The sequence below is a fragment of the Coregonus clupeaformis genome, unplaced genomic scaffold (assembly GCF_020615455.1).
Source record: "Coregonus clupeaformis isolate EN_2021a unplaced genomic scaffold, ASM2061545v1 scaf0045, whole genome shotgun sequence".
In the NCBI taxonomy this organism is placed as follows: Eukaryota; Metazoa; Chordata; class Actinopteri; order Salmoniformes; family Salmonidae; genus Coregonus; species Coregonus clupeaformis.
In genome coordinates, this window is record NW_025533500.1 from 427,501 (window position 1) to 443,188 (window position 15,688).

Sequence of the window (15,688 nt, forward strand, 5' to 3'; positions counted from 1 at the left end):
AGCCAAAGAACACCATACCTATTGTGAAGCATGGGGGTGGAAACATCATGCTTTGGGGCTGTTTTTCTGCAAAGGGACCAGGACGACTGATCCGTGTAAAGGAAAGAATGAATGGGGCCATGTATCGTGAGATTTTGAGTGAAAACCTCCTTCCATCAGCAAGGGCATTGAAGATGAAATGTGGCTGGGTCTTTCAGCATGACAATGATCCCAAACACACCACCCGGGCAACGAAGGAGTGGCTTCGTAAGAAGCATTTCAAGGTCCTGGAGTGGCCTAGCCAGTCTCCAGATCTCAACCCCATAGAAAATCTTTGTAGAGAGTTGAAAGTCCGTGTTGCCCAGTGACAGCCCCAAAACATCACTGCTCTAGAGGAGATCTGCATGGAGGAATGGGCCAAAATATATATATATACACACACTGGTGTTTTGTGCAAAAAAAACAATAAATCCATTAAGAGTTTTTGAACCTTAACCTAATAGGTTTACGAGGACTTTTACGTCAAGGTTCAGAAGACTAATTGGCCAAAATCATCTGGCAAATGTAAAAATGTTACGGTGTCTGAGGCGTCTCGCTTCTGTCTTTCTCTCACCCACTCTTCCCTCCCCCTCCCTCTCCCTCTCCCCTCTCTATCTCCCTCCCCATGCCCCTCCCCTCCCCTCTCTATCTCCCTCCCCATGCCCCTCCTCTCCCCTCTCTATCTCCCTCCCCATGCCCCTCCCCTCCCCATCTCCCTCCCCATGCCCCTCCTCTCCCCTCCCCTCTCTATCTCCCTCCCCTCCCCATCTCCCTCCCCATGCCCCTCCCCTCCCCATCTCCCTCCCCATGCCCCTCCTCTCCCCTCCCCTCTCTATCTCCCTCCCCATGCCCCTCCCCTCCCCATCTCCCTCCCCATGCCCCTCCTCTCCCCTCCCCTCTCTATCTCCCTCCCCATCTCCCTCCCCATGCCCCTCCCCTCCCCTCATCCCCCTACCTATTTCCCTCCCCATGCCCCCTCCCCTCCCCATCTCCCTCCCCATGCCCCTCCCCTCTCGATCTCCCTCCCCATCTCCCTCCCCATGACCCTCCCCTCTCTATCTCCCTCCCCATCTCCCTCCCCATGCCCCTCCCCTCCCCTCTCATCCCCCTCCCCCATATCTCCCTTTCACCCCCCAGGCCAGACCCTGTGTTGTGGACTAAGGATGGAGGAGAGCTACCAGACCTGGAGAGAATGATCTTAGAGGGAAGAGAGCTCACCTTTACCACCCTGAACAAGACAGACAACGGAACATACCGCTGTGAGGCCTCCAACCACCTAGGCACCAGCAGCGCAGAATACATACTCTACGTCTATGGTAAGAGAGACTAAATATTTGAAGACAGAAAATTAACAGAGAGTGGTTGTTCATTCCCGAAGCGTTATTCCTTTTGGTTTGTAATTCAAAAACACCAATTAATTGACCTTAAAATATCCTTAAAGTATTCAGCCTGAGATACCTAAGACCTGATGCCTCTCTACTTGGCACCCAACATTAAGGAAATTGATTGGGGGCAAGGCTTCTACTACCCAATGGTCTGTTCTGGCTTGGACAAGGCTACTTATGTGCCGATTCAACAACATTTGGACTGGAAGAATGTTGTCGCTGTCAAAATGATTATTCCAGAAGTTTTAGAGTCTCTGTCTCCTAGTTCAGCATTTCATTCAAGTGGTTCCATGACAACTACCCCAGCAGAGAGAGAGAAAGAATGGTTCCATGACAACTACCCCAGCAGAGAGAGAGACAGAATGGTTCAATGACAACTACCCCAGCAGAGAGAGAGACAGAGTGGTTCCATAACAACTACCCCAGCAGAGAGAGACAGAGTGGTTCCATAACAACTACCCCAGCAGAGAGAGAGACAGAGTGGTTCCATGACAACTACCCCAGCAGAGAGAGATACAGAGTGGTTCCATGACAACTACCCCAGCAGAGAGAGAGACAGATTGGTTCCATGACAACTACCCCAGCAGAGAGAGAGACAGAGTGGTTCCATAACAACTACCCCAGAGAGAGAGACAGAGTGGTTCCATGACAACTACCCCAGCAGAGAGAGACAGAGTGGTTCCATGACAACTACCCCAGCAGAGAGAGAGACAGAGTGGTTCCATGACAACTACCCCAGCAGAGAGAGAGACAGAGTGGTTCCATGACAACTACCCCAGCAGAGAGAGACAGAGTGGTTCCATGACAACTACCTCAGCAGAGAGAGAGACAGAGTGGTTCCATGACAACTACCCCAGCAGAGAGATACAGAGTGGTTCCATGACAACTACCCCAGCAGAGAGAGAGACAGATTGGTTCCATGACAACTACCCCAGCAGAGAGAGACAGAGTGGTTCCATGACAACTACCCCAGCAGAGAGAGACAGAGTGGTTCCATGACAACTACGCCAGCAGAGAGAGACAGAGTGGTTCCATGACAACTACCCCAGCAGAGAGAGAGACAGAGTGGTTCCATGACAACTACCCCAGCAGAGAGAGACAGAGTAGTTCCATGACAACTACCCCAGCAGAGAGAGACAGAGTGGTTCCATGACAACTACCCCAGCAGAGAGAGACAGAGTGGTTCCATGACAACTACCCCAGAGAGAGAGACAGAGTGGTTCCATGACAACTACCCCAGCAGAGAGAGAGACAGAGTGGGTCCATGACAACTACCCCAGCAGAGAGAGAGACAGAGTGGTTCCATGACAACTACCCCAGCAGAGAGAGACAGAGTGGTTCCATGACAACTACCCCAGCAGAGAGAGAGACAGAGTGGTTCCATGACAACTACCCCAGAGAGAGACAAAGTGGTTCCATGACAACTACCCCAGCAGAGAGAGAGACAGAGTGGTTCCATGACAACTACCCCAGAGAGAGACAGAGTGGTTCCATGACAACTACCCCAGCAGAGAGAGACAGAGTGGTTCCATGACAACTACCCCTGCAGAGAGAGACAGAGTGGTTCCATGACAACTACCCCAGAGAGAGACAGAGTGGTTCCATGACAACTACCCCAGAGAGAGACAGAGTGGTTCCATGACAACTACCCCAGCAGAGAGAGACAGAGTGGTTCCATGACAACTACCCCAGAGAGAGACAGAGTGGTTCCATGACAACTACCCCAGCAGAGAGAGACAGAGTGGTTCCCATAACAACTACCCCAGCAGAGAGAGACAGAGTGGTTCCATGACAACTACCCCAGCAGAGAGAGACAGAGTGGTTCCATGACAACTACCCCAGCAGAGGTACAGAGTGGTTCCATGACAACTACCCCAGCAGAGAGCGACAGAGTGGTTCCATGACAACTACCCCAGCAGAGAGAGACAGAGTGGTTCCATGACAACTACCCCAGAGAGAGAGACAGAGTGGTTCCATGACAACTACCCCAGCAGAGAGAGAGACAGAGTGGGTCCATGACAACTACCCCAGCAGAGAGAGAGACAGAGTGGTTCCATGACAACTACCCCAGCAGAGAGAGACAGAGTGGTTCCATGACAACTACCCCAGCAGAGTGTTATGATTTAACTGGATAGAACCCAAATGCAGACAAGTACACCAAGCCAGAGAAGTTTTAACAGGTTTATTATAATGTTCAATAGTCCAGGTTTCCAATAAATGGGGAAGAGCAAGTCCAGGTTACAGGGAGGGTACAGATCCAGGTCAGGGCAGGTGTGGTACCGTAATGTCCTAGTGTCCGTGGTGAGTCCAAAGGAGAGGCCCGATAGTGGAGAGCAGGATGGTGGTGGCAGGAGTGAAGCGGAGGCAGGAGTCAGGTTCCAAATATATGGTTGTCTTGACTATGATCTGACGATGAGTGGAAAGTTTGACCGGGTCTTAAAGGCTGAGGTGATTATGGTGAATGAGCTGCAGCTGGAACCCTGACTCCCGCACACCAGACTTCACTCCTGCAATCAAGGACAGACAGAGGGGAGGGGAGAGCAGAGAGAGAGCTACCTAGCAGCAGTAGGCCTAACAGTACCCCCCCTCTACGGACGCCACCTGGCGGCCGACAGGGTTTATCAGGATGTAACCTATGAAACTCACGAACCAGAGCAGGATCCACAATGAAGCTCCTGGGCACCCAGGAACGTTCCTCAGGACCATAACCCTCCCAATCCACCAGGTACTGGAAACCACGACCCCGGCGGCGAACATCCAGAAGTCGCCGGACAGTGAGACCGGACCCCCACCCACGATCTTGGGCGGAGGAGGGGGACGAGAGGGCGGGCACAAAGGGCTAACCGACACAGGCTTAATCTGGGAAACATGAAAGGTGGAATGAACCCGTAGGGGAGGCAGGAAGCTGTAGCTTAACCGCGCAGGGGTTAACAATAGACAGTATCTTGAACGGTCCTATAAAACGAGGCGCCATCTTCTTCGACTCCACCTTCAATGGAAGGTCCCGTGACTTCAGCCATACCTCTTGACCAGGAGAGTAACCGGGAGCCTGGGACCGGTGACGGTTGGCTTGCCTCTGCATGTACGCCGAAGCTCGGGACAGAGCTACCCTGGCCTTCCTCCAGACCTTGCAGCAGCGGCGCATGTGGGACTGCACCGAGGGTACCGCAAGTTCCCTCTCTTGGGAAGGGAACAGGGGAGGTTGATAACCCAGAGCACACAGAAAAGGAGACAAACCAGAGGAAGCGTTAGTCAAGGTGTTATGAGCATATTCCACCCAGGGGAGCATGGAGCTCCATGACCCAGGGTTAGACCCAGTGACACAGCGAAGTGCGGTCTCCATCTCCTGGTTCGCTCTCTCGGCTTGCCCGTTGGTCTGGGGGTGATATCCAGAGGACAGGCTGGATGTAATGCCCAAAGCTTTACAGAAAGCTTTCCACACCTGGGAGACAAACTGGGGACCCCTGTCAGAGACAATATCCGTGGGTAGACCATGAGAGCGGAACACATGTTCAACCAAAATATCAGCCGTCTCTCTGGCAGTGGGCAGTTTAGGTAGGGCCAAAAAATGAGCGAACTTAGAAAAACGATCAATCACCGTAAGAATGACAGTCTTACCAGATGAGGGGGAAGTCCAGTGACAAAATCCATAGCGATATGCGACCAGGGCCGGCTGGGTATAGGTAGAGGTCGTAGATGACCAGCGCTGGCCTGGGTGGAGTTTTTACTTCGTGCACATACCGTACAAGCAGCAATGAAGGCTCGAGTGTCCGCCTCCATCGTGGCCCACCAGAACTTCCGTCGCACAAAGTCAAGGGTCCGCGAAACTCCAGGGTGACAGGTAAGGGGAGACGAGTGAGCCCACTGAAGTACCTGGGAGCGAGCAGACTCAGGGACAAACATCCGGTTAGGAGGACCCCTCCCAGGGTCAGCTTGATGATGTTGAGCCTGTCTAACAATCCCCTCGATGTCACATGTGATGACTGCAATACTGCAGGTAGGAGGCAAAATGGGTTCAGGGTTACTACCAGTATCAACAGCCGAATGAACACGAGACAGGGCGTCAGGCTTGACGTTGCGTGACCCAGGACGGTAAGACAGAGAAAAATTGAATCTCCCAAAAAATAGTGCCCACCTGGCTTGACGGGGGTTGAGCTGCTTCGCTGACTGGAGGTAAGCCAGATTCTTATGATCCGTCCAAACGATGAAGGGTTGTTCCGCCCCCTCCAACCAATGTCGCCACTCCTCGAGAGCCAGCTTAACGGCGAGCAGTTCACGATTTCCAACATCATAATTCCTCTCTGCCTGAGAAAGTTTCCTTGAGAGAAAAGCACAGGGATGCAGTTTGTTATCTTCAGGAGAACGTTGTGACAACACTGCACCTACCCCAGTGTCGGATGCATCCACCTCCACGACAAACTGGCGGTCGGGGTCCGGCTGCATCAGAATGGGAGCCGAGGCGAAGCGATGTTTCAGTTCTTCGAACGCTGATTCGGCCCCTTCATTCCAAGCGAACGGTCGTGAGATGGAGGTGAGAGCGGTGAGTGGCGCCGCAATGCGGCTGTAGTCCTTGATGAACCTCCTATAGAAGTTCGCAAACCCCAGGAATCGTTGAAGTTGTTTGCGGGTAGAGGGAGCTGGCCAGTCCGTGACAGCAGAGATCTTAGCTGGGTCCATCCGCAGCTCCCCCTGAGCTATGATGTAACCCAAAAAAGAGGTCTCAGACACATGAAATTCACATTTCTCCATCTTCACAAACAGTTTGTTCTCCAACAACCTTTGCAACACCTGGCGCACATGCAGTTCATGTTCCTGGGAGGACTCTGAGAAAATCAAGATATCATCCAGATAGACAAAAACAAACCGATTCAACATGTCCCGAAGGACATCATTGACTAGTGCCTGAAAAACAGCAGGGGCATTAGACAACCCAAAAGGCATAACCCGATACTCAAAATGTCCCAAGGGTGTGTTGAAGGCAGTCTTCCATTCATCACCCTTACGAATGCGCACCAGGTGATACGCATTTCGTAGATCCAGTTTCGTAAAGATGGTAGCACCATGAAGGAGGGGAAAAGCAGAATTAATCAAAGGCAGAGAATACTTGTTCTTAATGGTGATGTTGTTAAGTCCACGGTAATCAATACAGGGTCTGAGGGTCTTATCCTTCTTAGCAACAAAAAAGAATCCCGCTCCTACAGGTGACGAGGAAGGACGCATAATACCTGCCGCCAAGGAGTCCCGAATGTAGTTCTCCATAGCCTCCGTCTCCGGCCGGGAGAGATTGTACAGGCGACTGCTGGAGAGCGGGGCTCCTGGCTGGAGGTCAATGGCGCAGTCGTAAGGCCGGTGAGGAGGAAGAGAAGTAGCTCTGTGTTTGCAGAAAACGGATGCCAGGTCATGATACACGTCAGGAACAGCAGAAAGATCCATGGACTCCAGTGGAGGTTGAGGCACAGTACTGGCAGGAGTCTGAGCAGAACACAAACAATTCACATGACAAAATGTGCTCCATGAAACAATGCTACCTGTCACCCAATCAATGTGTGGATTGTGTTTTATGAGCCAGGGGGATACCAAGGACCAGGGGAGTCTGTGGGCAGTCGATAATATGGAATTGAATGTTCTCCTGATGATTTCCCGACACTCTAAGACAAACAGGAACAGTCTGATGGGTAATGCGGGTCAACAATTGTCCATTTAGACCCTTAGCCTGCAGCGGACAGTCCATAGGAACAGTCTCCAAATCCATTTGTTGAGCCCACTCTCTATCCAAAAGCTTTGCCGGCACCAGAGTCAATCAGCGCACTAACAGAGAAATTCTGGGACTGCCACTGGAGGGATGCCTGGAGCAGAATGCGGGGAGAAGAGGAAGAATCCGCTGCTCGGCTCACCAAAACTTCTCCCATAAATGATGAGCCGGCCCTTTTCCCGGACGAACTGGGCAGGAAGGAACGAAATGACCAGCTTCTCCACAATACAGGCAGACCCGAGCCTGAATACGACGTGCACGCTCCTCTGAGGACAACCGTGCACGACCCACCTCCATGGCTTCGGGTTCAGTGCTCCTCGTATCGACTCGGGAAGACACGGCTCTCTCCGTAGGGACGATGCAGGGAGGAGTTTGTTGATGACAGACAGGTTGCTTGGAACTAACACTCCTCTCCCGGCGGCGCTCCCGAATCCGATTATCCAACCTGATAGTGAGTGAAATAAGATTATCCAGCGTAGGCGATTCATCATATGACACCAATTCATCTTTTAAAGTCTCCGACAAAGCATTGATGAACACTCCTTGTAATGCCTCGTCATTCCAACCACTCACTGCTGCTAAAGTCCGAAACTCCACTGCCATCTCCGCCACACTACGAGCCCCCTGCCGAAGAGAAAACAACCGTTTCGCAGCCTCCTTGCCTCGTACGGGGTGGTCAAAAACCTTCCTCATCTCCGTGGTGAAGGCCACGTAAGCGTTGCAAATGTCCGACTGACTCTCCCAGACCGCGGATCCCCAGGCACGAGCGGAACCGCTAGTAGAGTTGATAAGGTAGGCAATACGGGCTCTTTCTGAGGCGTAGGTGAGGGGCTGTTGTTCAAACACTAACGAGCATTGAGTCAAAAATCGCCACAGGTTCCCATGTTCCCGTCATAGCGCTCTGGAGCAGGAACAAAAGGCTCTCTGATCTGGGCTGAAGGGGTAGTAAGGGCAGACACTTGATTGGTGAGTAATTGAACCTGATTAAGCAGCACCTGACTGTCCTCAGCAATCGTCTTAAACAGGGTATCATGTTGGCCAAGTAGAATGCCCTGATTGGCTATGGCAGTCCAAATTTGAGTGCACTCTGGGGTGGTATCCGAGCTACTGTCTGCTGGGTTCATGTTGGTCAGATCATACTGTTATGATTTAACTGGATAGAACCCAAATGCAGACAAGTACACCAAGCCAGAGAAGTTTTAACAGGTTTATTATAATGTTCAATAGTCCAGGTTTCCAATAAATGGGGAAGAGCAAGTCCAGGTTACAGGGAGGGTACAGATCCAGGTCAGGGCAGGTGTGGTACCGTAATGTCCTAGTGTCCGTGGTGAGTCCAAAGGAGAGGCCCGATAGTGGAGAGCAGGATGGTGGTGGCAGGAGTGAAGCGGAGGCAGGAGTCAGGTTCCAAATATATGGTTGTCTTGACTATGATCTGACGATGAGTGGAAAGTTTGACCGGGTCTTAAAGGCTGAGGTGATTATGGTGAATGAGCTGCAGCTGGAACCCTGACTCCCGCACACCAGACTTCACTCCTGCAATCAAGGACAGACAGAGGGGAGGGGGAGAGCAGAGAGAGAGCTACCTAGCAGCAGTAGGCCTAACACAGAGAGAGACAGAGTGGTTCCATGACAACTACCCCAGCAGAGGTACAGAGTGGTTCCATGACAACTACCCCAGCAGAGAGCGACAGAGTGGTTCCATGACAACTACCCCAGCAGAGAGAGACAGAGTGGTTCCATGACAACTACCCCAGAGAGAGAGACAGAGTGGTTCCATGACAACTACCCCAGCAGAGAGAGAGACAGAGTGGGTCCATGACAACTACCCCAGCAGAGAGAGAGACAGAGTGGTTCCATGACAACTACCCCAGCAGAGAGAGACAGAGTGGTTCCATGACAACTACCCCAGCAGAGAGAGAGACAGAGTGGTTCCATGACAACTACCCCAGAGAGAGACAGAGTGGTTCCATGACAACTACCCCAGCAGAGAGAGAGACAGAGTGGTTCCATGACAACTACCCCAGAGAGAGACAGAGTGGTTCCATGACAACTACCCCAGCAGAGAGAGACAGAGTGGTTCCATAACAACTACCCCACTAGAGAGAGACAGAGTGGTTCCATGACAACTACCCCAGCAGAGAGAGACAGAGTGGTTCCATGACAACTACCCCAGCAGAGGTACAGAGTGGTTCCATGACAACTACCCCAGAGAGAGACAGAGTGGTTCCATGACAACTACCCCAGCAGAGAGAGACAGAGTGGTTCCATGACAACTACCCCAGAGAGAGACAGAGTGGTTCCATGACAACTACCCCAGCAGAGAGAGACAGAGTGGTTCCATAACAACTACCCCAGCAGAGAGAGACAGAGTGGTTCCATGACAACTACCCCAGCAGAGAGAGACAGAGTGGTTCCATGACAACTACCCCAGCAGAGGTACAGAGTGGTTCCATGACAACTACCCCAGCAGAGAGAGACAGAGTGGTTCCATGACAACTACCCCAGCAGAGAGAGACAGAGTGGTTCCATGACAACTACCCCAGCAGAGAGAGACAGAGTGGTTCCATGACAACTACCCCAGCAGAGGTACAGAGTGGTTCCATGACAACTACCCCAGCAGAGAGAGACAGAGTGGTTCCATGACAACTACCCCAGCAGAGGTACAGAGTGGTTCCATGACAACTACCCCAGCAGAGAGAGACAGAGTGGTTCCATGACAACTACCCCAGCAGAGGTACAGAGTGGTTCCATGACAACTACCCCAGCAGAGAGAGACAGAGTGGTTCCATGACAACTACCCCAGCAGAGAGAGACAGAGTGGTTCCATGACAACTACCCCAGCAGAGAGTCAGAGTGGTTCCATGACAACTACCCCAGCAGAGAGAGAGACAGAATGGTTCAATGACAACTACCCCAGCAGAGAGAGAGACAGAGTGGTTCCATGACAACTACCCCAGCAGAGAGAGATACAGAGTGGTTCCATGACAACTACCCCAGCAGAGAGAGAGACAGAGTGGTTCCATAACAACTACCCCAGCAGAGAGAGACAGAGTGGATCCATGACAACTACCCCAGCAGAGAGAGAGACAGAGTGGTTCCATAACAACTACCCCAGCAGAGAGAGACAGAGTGGTTCCATGACAACTACCCCAGCAGAGAGAGACAGAGTGGTTCCATGACAACTACCCCAGCAGAGAGACAGAGTGGTTCCATGACAACTACCCCAGAGAGAGAGACAGAGTGGTTCCATGACAACTACCCCAGCAGAGAGAGTTACAGAGTGGTTCCATGACAACTACCCCAGCAGAGAGAGAGACAGAGTGGTTCCATGACAACTACCCCAGAGAGAGACAGAGTGGTTCCATGACAACTACCCCAGCAGAGAGAGACAGAGTGGTTCCATGACAACTACCCCAGAGAGAGACAGAGTGGTTCCATGACAACTACCCCAGCAGAGAGAGACAGAGTGGTTCCATAACAACTACCCCAGCAGAGAGAGACAGAGTGGTTCCATGACAACTACCCCAGCAGAGAGAGATACAGAGTGGTTCCATAACAACTACCCCAGCAGAGAGAGAGACAGAGTGGTTCCATGACAACTACCCCAGCAGAGAGAGACAGAGTGGTTCCATGACAACTACCCCAGCAGAGAGAGATACAGAGTGGTTCCATGACAACTACCCCAGCAGAGAGAGAGACAGAGTGGTTCCATGACAACTACCCCAGCAGAGAGAGAGACAGAGTGGTTCCATAACAACTACCCCAGAGAGAGAGACAGAGTGGTTCCATGACAACTACCCCAGCAGAGAGAGACAGAGTGGTTCCATGACAACTACCCCAGCAGAGAGAGAGACAGAGTGGTTCCATGACAACTACCCCAGCAGAGAGAGAGACAGAGTGGTTCCATGACAACTACCCCAGCAGAGAGAGACAGAGTGGTTCCATGACAACTACCCCAGCAGAGAGATACAGAGTGGTTCCATGACAACTACCCCAGCAGAGAGAGAGACAGATTGGTTCCATGACAACTACCCCAGCAGAGAGAGACAGAGTGGTTCCATGACAACTACCCCAGCAGAGAGAGACAGAGTGGTTCCATGACAACTACCCCAGCAGAGAGAGACAGAGTGGTTCCATGACAACTACCGCAGCAGAGAGAGAGACAGAGTGGTTCCATGACAACTACCCCAGCAGAGAGAGACAGAGTGGTTCCATGACAACTACCCCAGCAGAGAGAGAGACAGAGTGGGTCCATGACAACTACCCCAGCAGTGAGAGAGATAGAGTGGTTCCATGACAACTACCCCAGCAGAGAGAGACAGAGTGGTTCCATGACAACTACCCCAGCAGAGAGAGAGACAGAGTGGTTCCATGACAACTACCCCAGAGAGAGACAGAGTGGTTCCATGACAACTACCCCAGCAGAGAGAGAGACAGAGTGGTTCCATTACAACTACCCCAGCAGAGAGAGAGACAGAGTGGTTCCATGACAACTACCCCAGAGAGAGACAGAGTGATTCCATGACTACTACCCCAGAGAGAGACAGAGTGGTTCCATGACAACTACCCCAGCAGAGAGAGACAGAGTGGTTCCATGACAACTACCCCAGCAGAGAGAGAGACAGAGTGGTTCCATGACAACTACCCCAGAGAGAGACAGAGTGGTTCCATGACAACTACCCCAGCAGAGAGAGAGACAGAGTGGTTCCATGACAACTACCCCAGAGAGAGACAGAGTGATTCCATGACTACTACCCCAGCAGAGAGAGACAGAGTGGTTCCATGACAACTACCCCTGCAGAGAGAGACAGAGTGGTTCCATGACAACTACCCCAGAGAGAGACAGAGTGGTTCCATGACAACTACCCCAGAGAGAGACAGAGTGGTTCCATGACAACTACCCCAGCAGAGAGAGACAGAGTTGTTCCATGACAACTACCCCAGAGAGAGACAGAGTGGTTCCATGACAACTACCCCAGCAGAGAGAGACAGAGTGGTTCCATAACAACTACCCCAGCAGAGAGAGAGACAGAGTGGTTCCATGACAACTACCCCAGCAGAGAGAGACAGAGTGGTTCCATGACAACTACCCCAGCAGTGAGAGAGACAGAGTGGTTCCATGACAACTACCCCAGCAGAGAGATACAGAGTGGTTCCATGACAACTACCCCAGCAGAGAGAGAGACAGATTGGTTCCATGACAACTACCCCAGCAGAGAGAGACAGAGTGGTTCCATGACAACTACCCCAGCAGAGAGAGACAGAGTGGTTCCATGACAACTACCCCAGCAGAGAGAGACAGAGTGGTTCCATGACAACTACCCCAGCAGAGAGACAGAGTGGTTCCATGACAACTACCCCAGCAGAGAGAGAGACAGAGTGGTTCCATGACAACTACCCCAGCAGAGAGACAGAGTGGTTCCATGACAACTACCCCAGCAGAGAGAGAGACAGAGTGGTTCCATGACAACTACCCCAGCAGAGAGAGAGACAGAGTGGTTCCATTACAACTACCCCAGCAGAGAGAGAGACAGAGTGGTTCCATGACAACTACCCCAGAGAGAGACAGAGTGATTCCATGACTACTACCCCAGAGAGAGACAGAGTGGTTCCATGACAACTACCCCAGCAGAGAGAGACAGAGTGGTTCCATGACAACTACCCCAGCAGAGAGAGAGACAGAGTGGTTCCATGACAACTACCCCAGAGAGAGACAGAGTGGTTCCATGACAACTACCCCAGCAGAGAGAGAGACAGAGTGGTTCCATGACAACTACCCCAGAGAGAGACAGAGTGATTCCATGACTACTACCCCAGCAGAGAGAGACAGAGTGGTTCCATGACAACTACCCCTGCAGAGAGAGACAGAGTGGTTCCATGACAACTACCCCAGAGAGAGACAGAGTGGTTCCATGACAACTACCCCAGAGAGAGACAGAGTGGTTCCATGACAACTACCCCAGCAGAGAGAGACAGAGTTGTTCCATGACAACTACCCCAGAGAGAGACAGAGTGGTTCCATGACAACTACCCCAGCAGAGAGAGACAGAGTGGTTCCATAACAACTACCCCAGCAGAGAGAGACAGAGTGGTTCCATGACAACTACCCCAGAGAGAGACAGAGTGGTTCCATGACAACTACCCCAGCAGAGAGAGACAGAGTGGTTCCATGACAACTACCCCAGCAGAGAGAGATACAGAGTGGTTCCATGACAACTACCCCAGCAGAGAGAGACAGAGTGGTTCCATGACAACTACCCCAGAGAGAGACAGAGTGGTTCCATGACAACTACCCCAGCAGAGAGAGACAGAGTGGTTCCATGACAACTACCCCAGCAGAGAGAGATACAGAGTGGTTCCATGACAACTACCCCAGCAGAGAGAGATACAGAGTGGTTCCATGACAACTACCCCAGCAGAGAGAGACAGAGTGGTTCCATAACAACTACCCCAGCAGAGAGAGACAGAGTGGTTCCATGACAACTACCCCAGCAGAGATACAGAGTGGTTCCATGACAACTACCCCAGCAGAGAGAGACAGAGTGGTTCCATGACAACTACCCCAGCAGAGAGAGACAGAGTGGTTCCATGACAACTACCGCAGCAGAGAGTCAGAGTGGTTCCATGACAACTACCCCAGCAGAGACGGAGACAGAGTGGTTCAATGACAACTACCCCAGCAGAGAGAGAGACAGAGTGGTTCCATGACAACTACCCCAGCAGAGAGAGAGACAGAGTGGTTCCATGACAACTACCCCAGAGAGAGACAGAGTGATTCCATGACTACTACCCCAGCAGAGAGAGACAGAGTGGTTCCATGACAACTACCCCTGCAGAGAGAGACAGAGTGGTTCCATGACAACTACCCCAGAGAGAGACAGAGTGGTTCCATGACAACTACCCCCAGAGAGAGACAGAGTGGTTCCATGACAACTACCCCAGCAGAGAGAGACAGAGTTGTTCCATGACAACTACCCCAGAGAGAGACAGAGTGGTTCCATGACAACTACCCAGCAGAGAGAGACAGAGTGGTTCCATAACAACTACCCCAGCAGAGAGAGACAGAGTGGTTCCATGACAACTACCCCAGAGAGAGACAGAGTGGTTCCATGACAACTACCCCAGCAGAGAGAGACAGAGTGGTTCCATGACAACTACCCCAGCAGAGAGAGATACAGAGTGGTTCCATGACAACTACCCCAGCAGAGAGAGACAGAGTGGTTCCATGACAACTACCCCAGAGAGAGACAGAGTGGTTCCATGACAACTACCCCAGCAGAGAGAGAGACAGAGTGGTTCCATGACAACTACCCCAGAGAGAGACAGAGTGATTCCATGACTACTACCCCAGCAGAGAGAGACAGAGTGGTTCCATGACAACTACCCCTGCAGAGAGAGACAGAGTGGTTCCATGACAACTACCCCAGAGAGAGACAGAGTGGTTCCATGACAACTACCCCAGAGAGAGACAGAGTGGTTCCATGACAACTACCCCAGCAGAGAGAGACAGAGTTGTTCCATGACAACTACCCCAGAGAGAGACAGAGTGGTTCCATGACAACTACCCCAGCAGAGAGAGACAGAGTGGTTCCATAACAACTACCCCAGCAGAGAGAGAGACAGAGTGGTTCCATGACAACTACCCCAGCAGAGAGAGACAGAGTGGTTCCATGACAACTACCCCAGCAGAGAGAGAGACAGAGTGGTTCCATGACAACTACCCCAGCAGAGAGATACAGAGTGGTTCCATGACAACTACCCCAGCAGAGAGAGAGACAGATTGGTTCCATGACAACTACCCCAGCAGAGAGAGACAGAGTGGTTCCATGACAACTACCCCAGCAGAGAGAGACAGAGTGGTTCCAATGACAACTACCCCAGCAGAGAGAGACAGAGTGGTTCCATGACAACTACCCCAGCAGAGATACAGAGTGGGTCCATGACAACTACCCCAGCAGAGAGAGAGACAGAGTGGTTCCATGACAACTACCCCAGCAGAGAGACAGAGTGGTTCCATGACAACTACCCCACAGCAGAGAGAGACAGAGTGGTTCCATGACAACTACCCCAGCAGAGAGAGAGACAGAGTGGTTCCATTACAACTACCCCAGCAGAGAGAGAGACAGAGTGGTTCCATGACAACTACCCCAGAGAGAGATAGAGTGATTCCATGACTACTACCCCCAGAGAGAGACAGAGTGGTTCCATGACAACTACCCCAGCAGAGAGAGACAGAGTGGTTCCATGACAACTACCCCAGCAGAGAGAGAGACAGAGTGGTTCCATGACAACTACCCCAGAGAGAGACAGAGTGGTTCCATGACAACTACCCCAGCAGAGAGAGAGACAGAGTGGTTCCATGACAACTACCCCAGAGAGAGACAGAGTGATTCCATGACTACTACCCCAGCAGAGAGAGACAGAGTGGTTCCATGACAACTACCCCTGCAGAGAGAGACAGAGTGGTTCCATGACAACTACCCCAGAGAGAGACAGAGTGGTTCCATGACAACTACCCCAGAGAGAGACAGAG

General features: G+C 51.8%; 1 protein-coding gene across 1 annotated transcript in view; it reads left to right on the top strand.

Annotated features, from left to right (window-relative positions):
- LOC121556275 (cell adhesion molecule 2-like) overlaps window positions 1–15,688 on the top strand; it is a 260,381-nt gene that overhangs the window by 157,653 nt on the left and 87,040 nt on the right. The window contains exon 7 of the mRNA XM_045212717.1: window positions 1,156–1,334. Within this exon, the coding sequence (XP_045068652.1) occupies window positions 1,156–1,334 (179 nt within the window). The remainder of the gene's footprint in view (window positions 1–1,155; window positions 1,335–15,688) is intronic.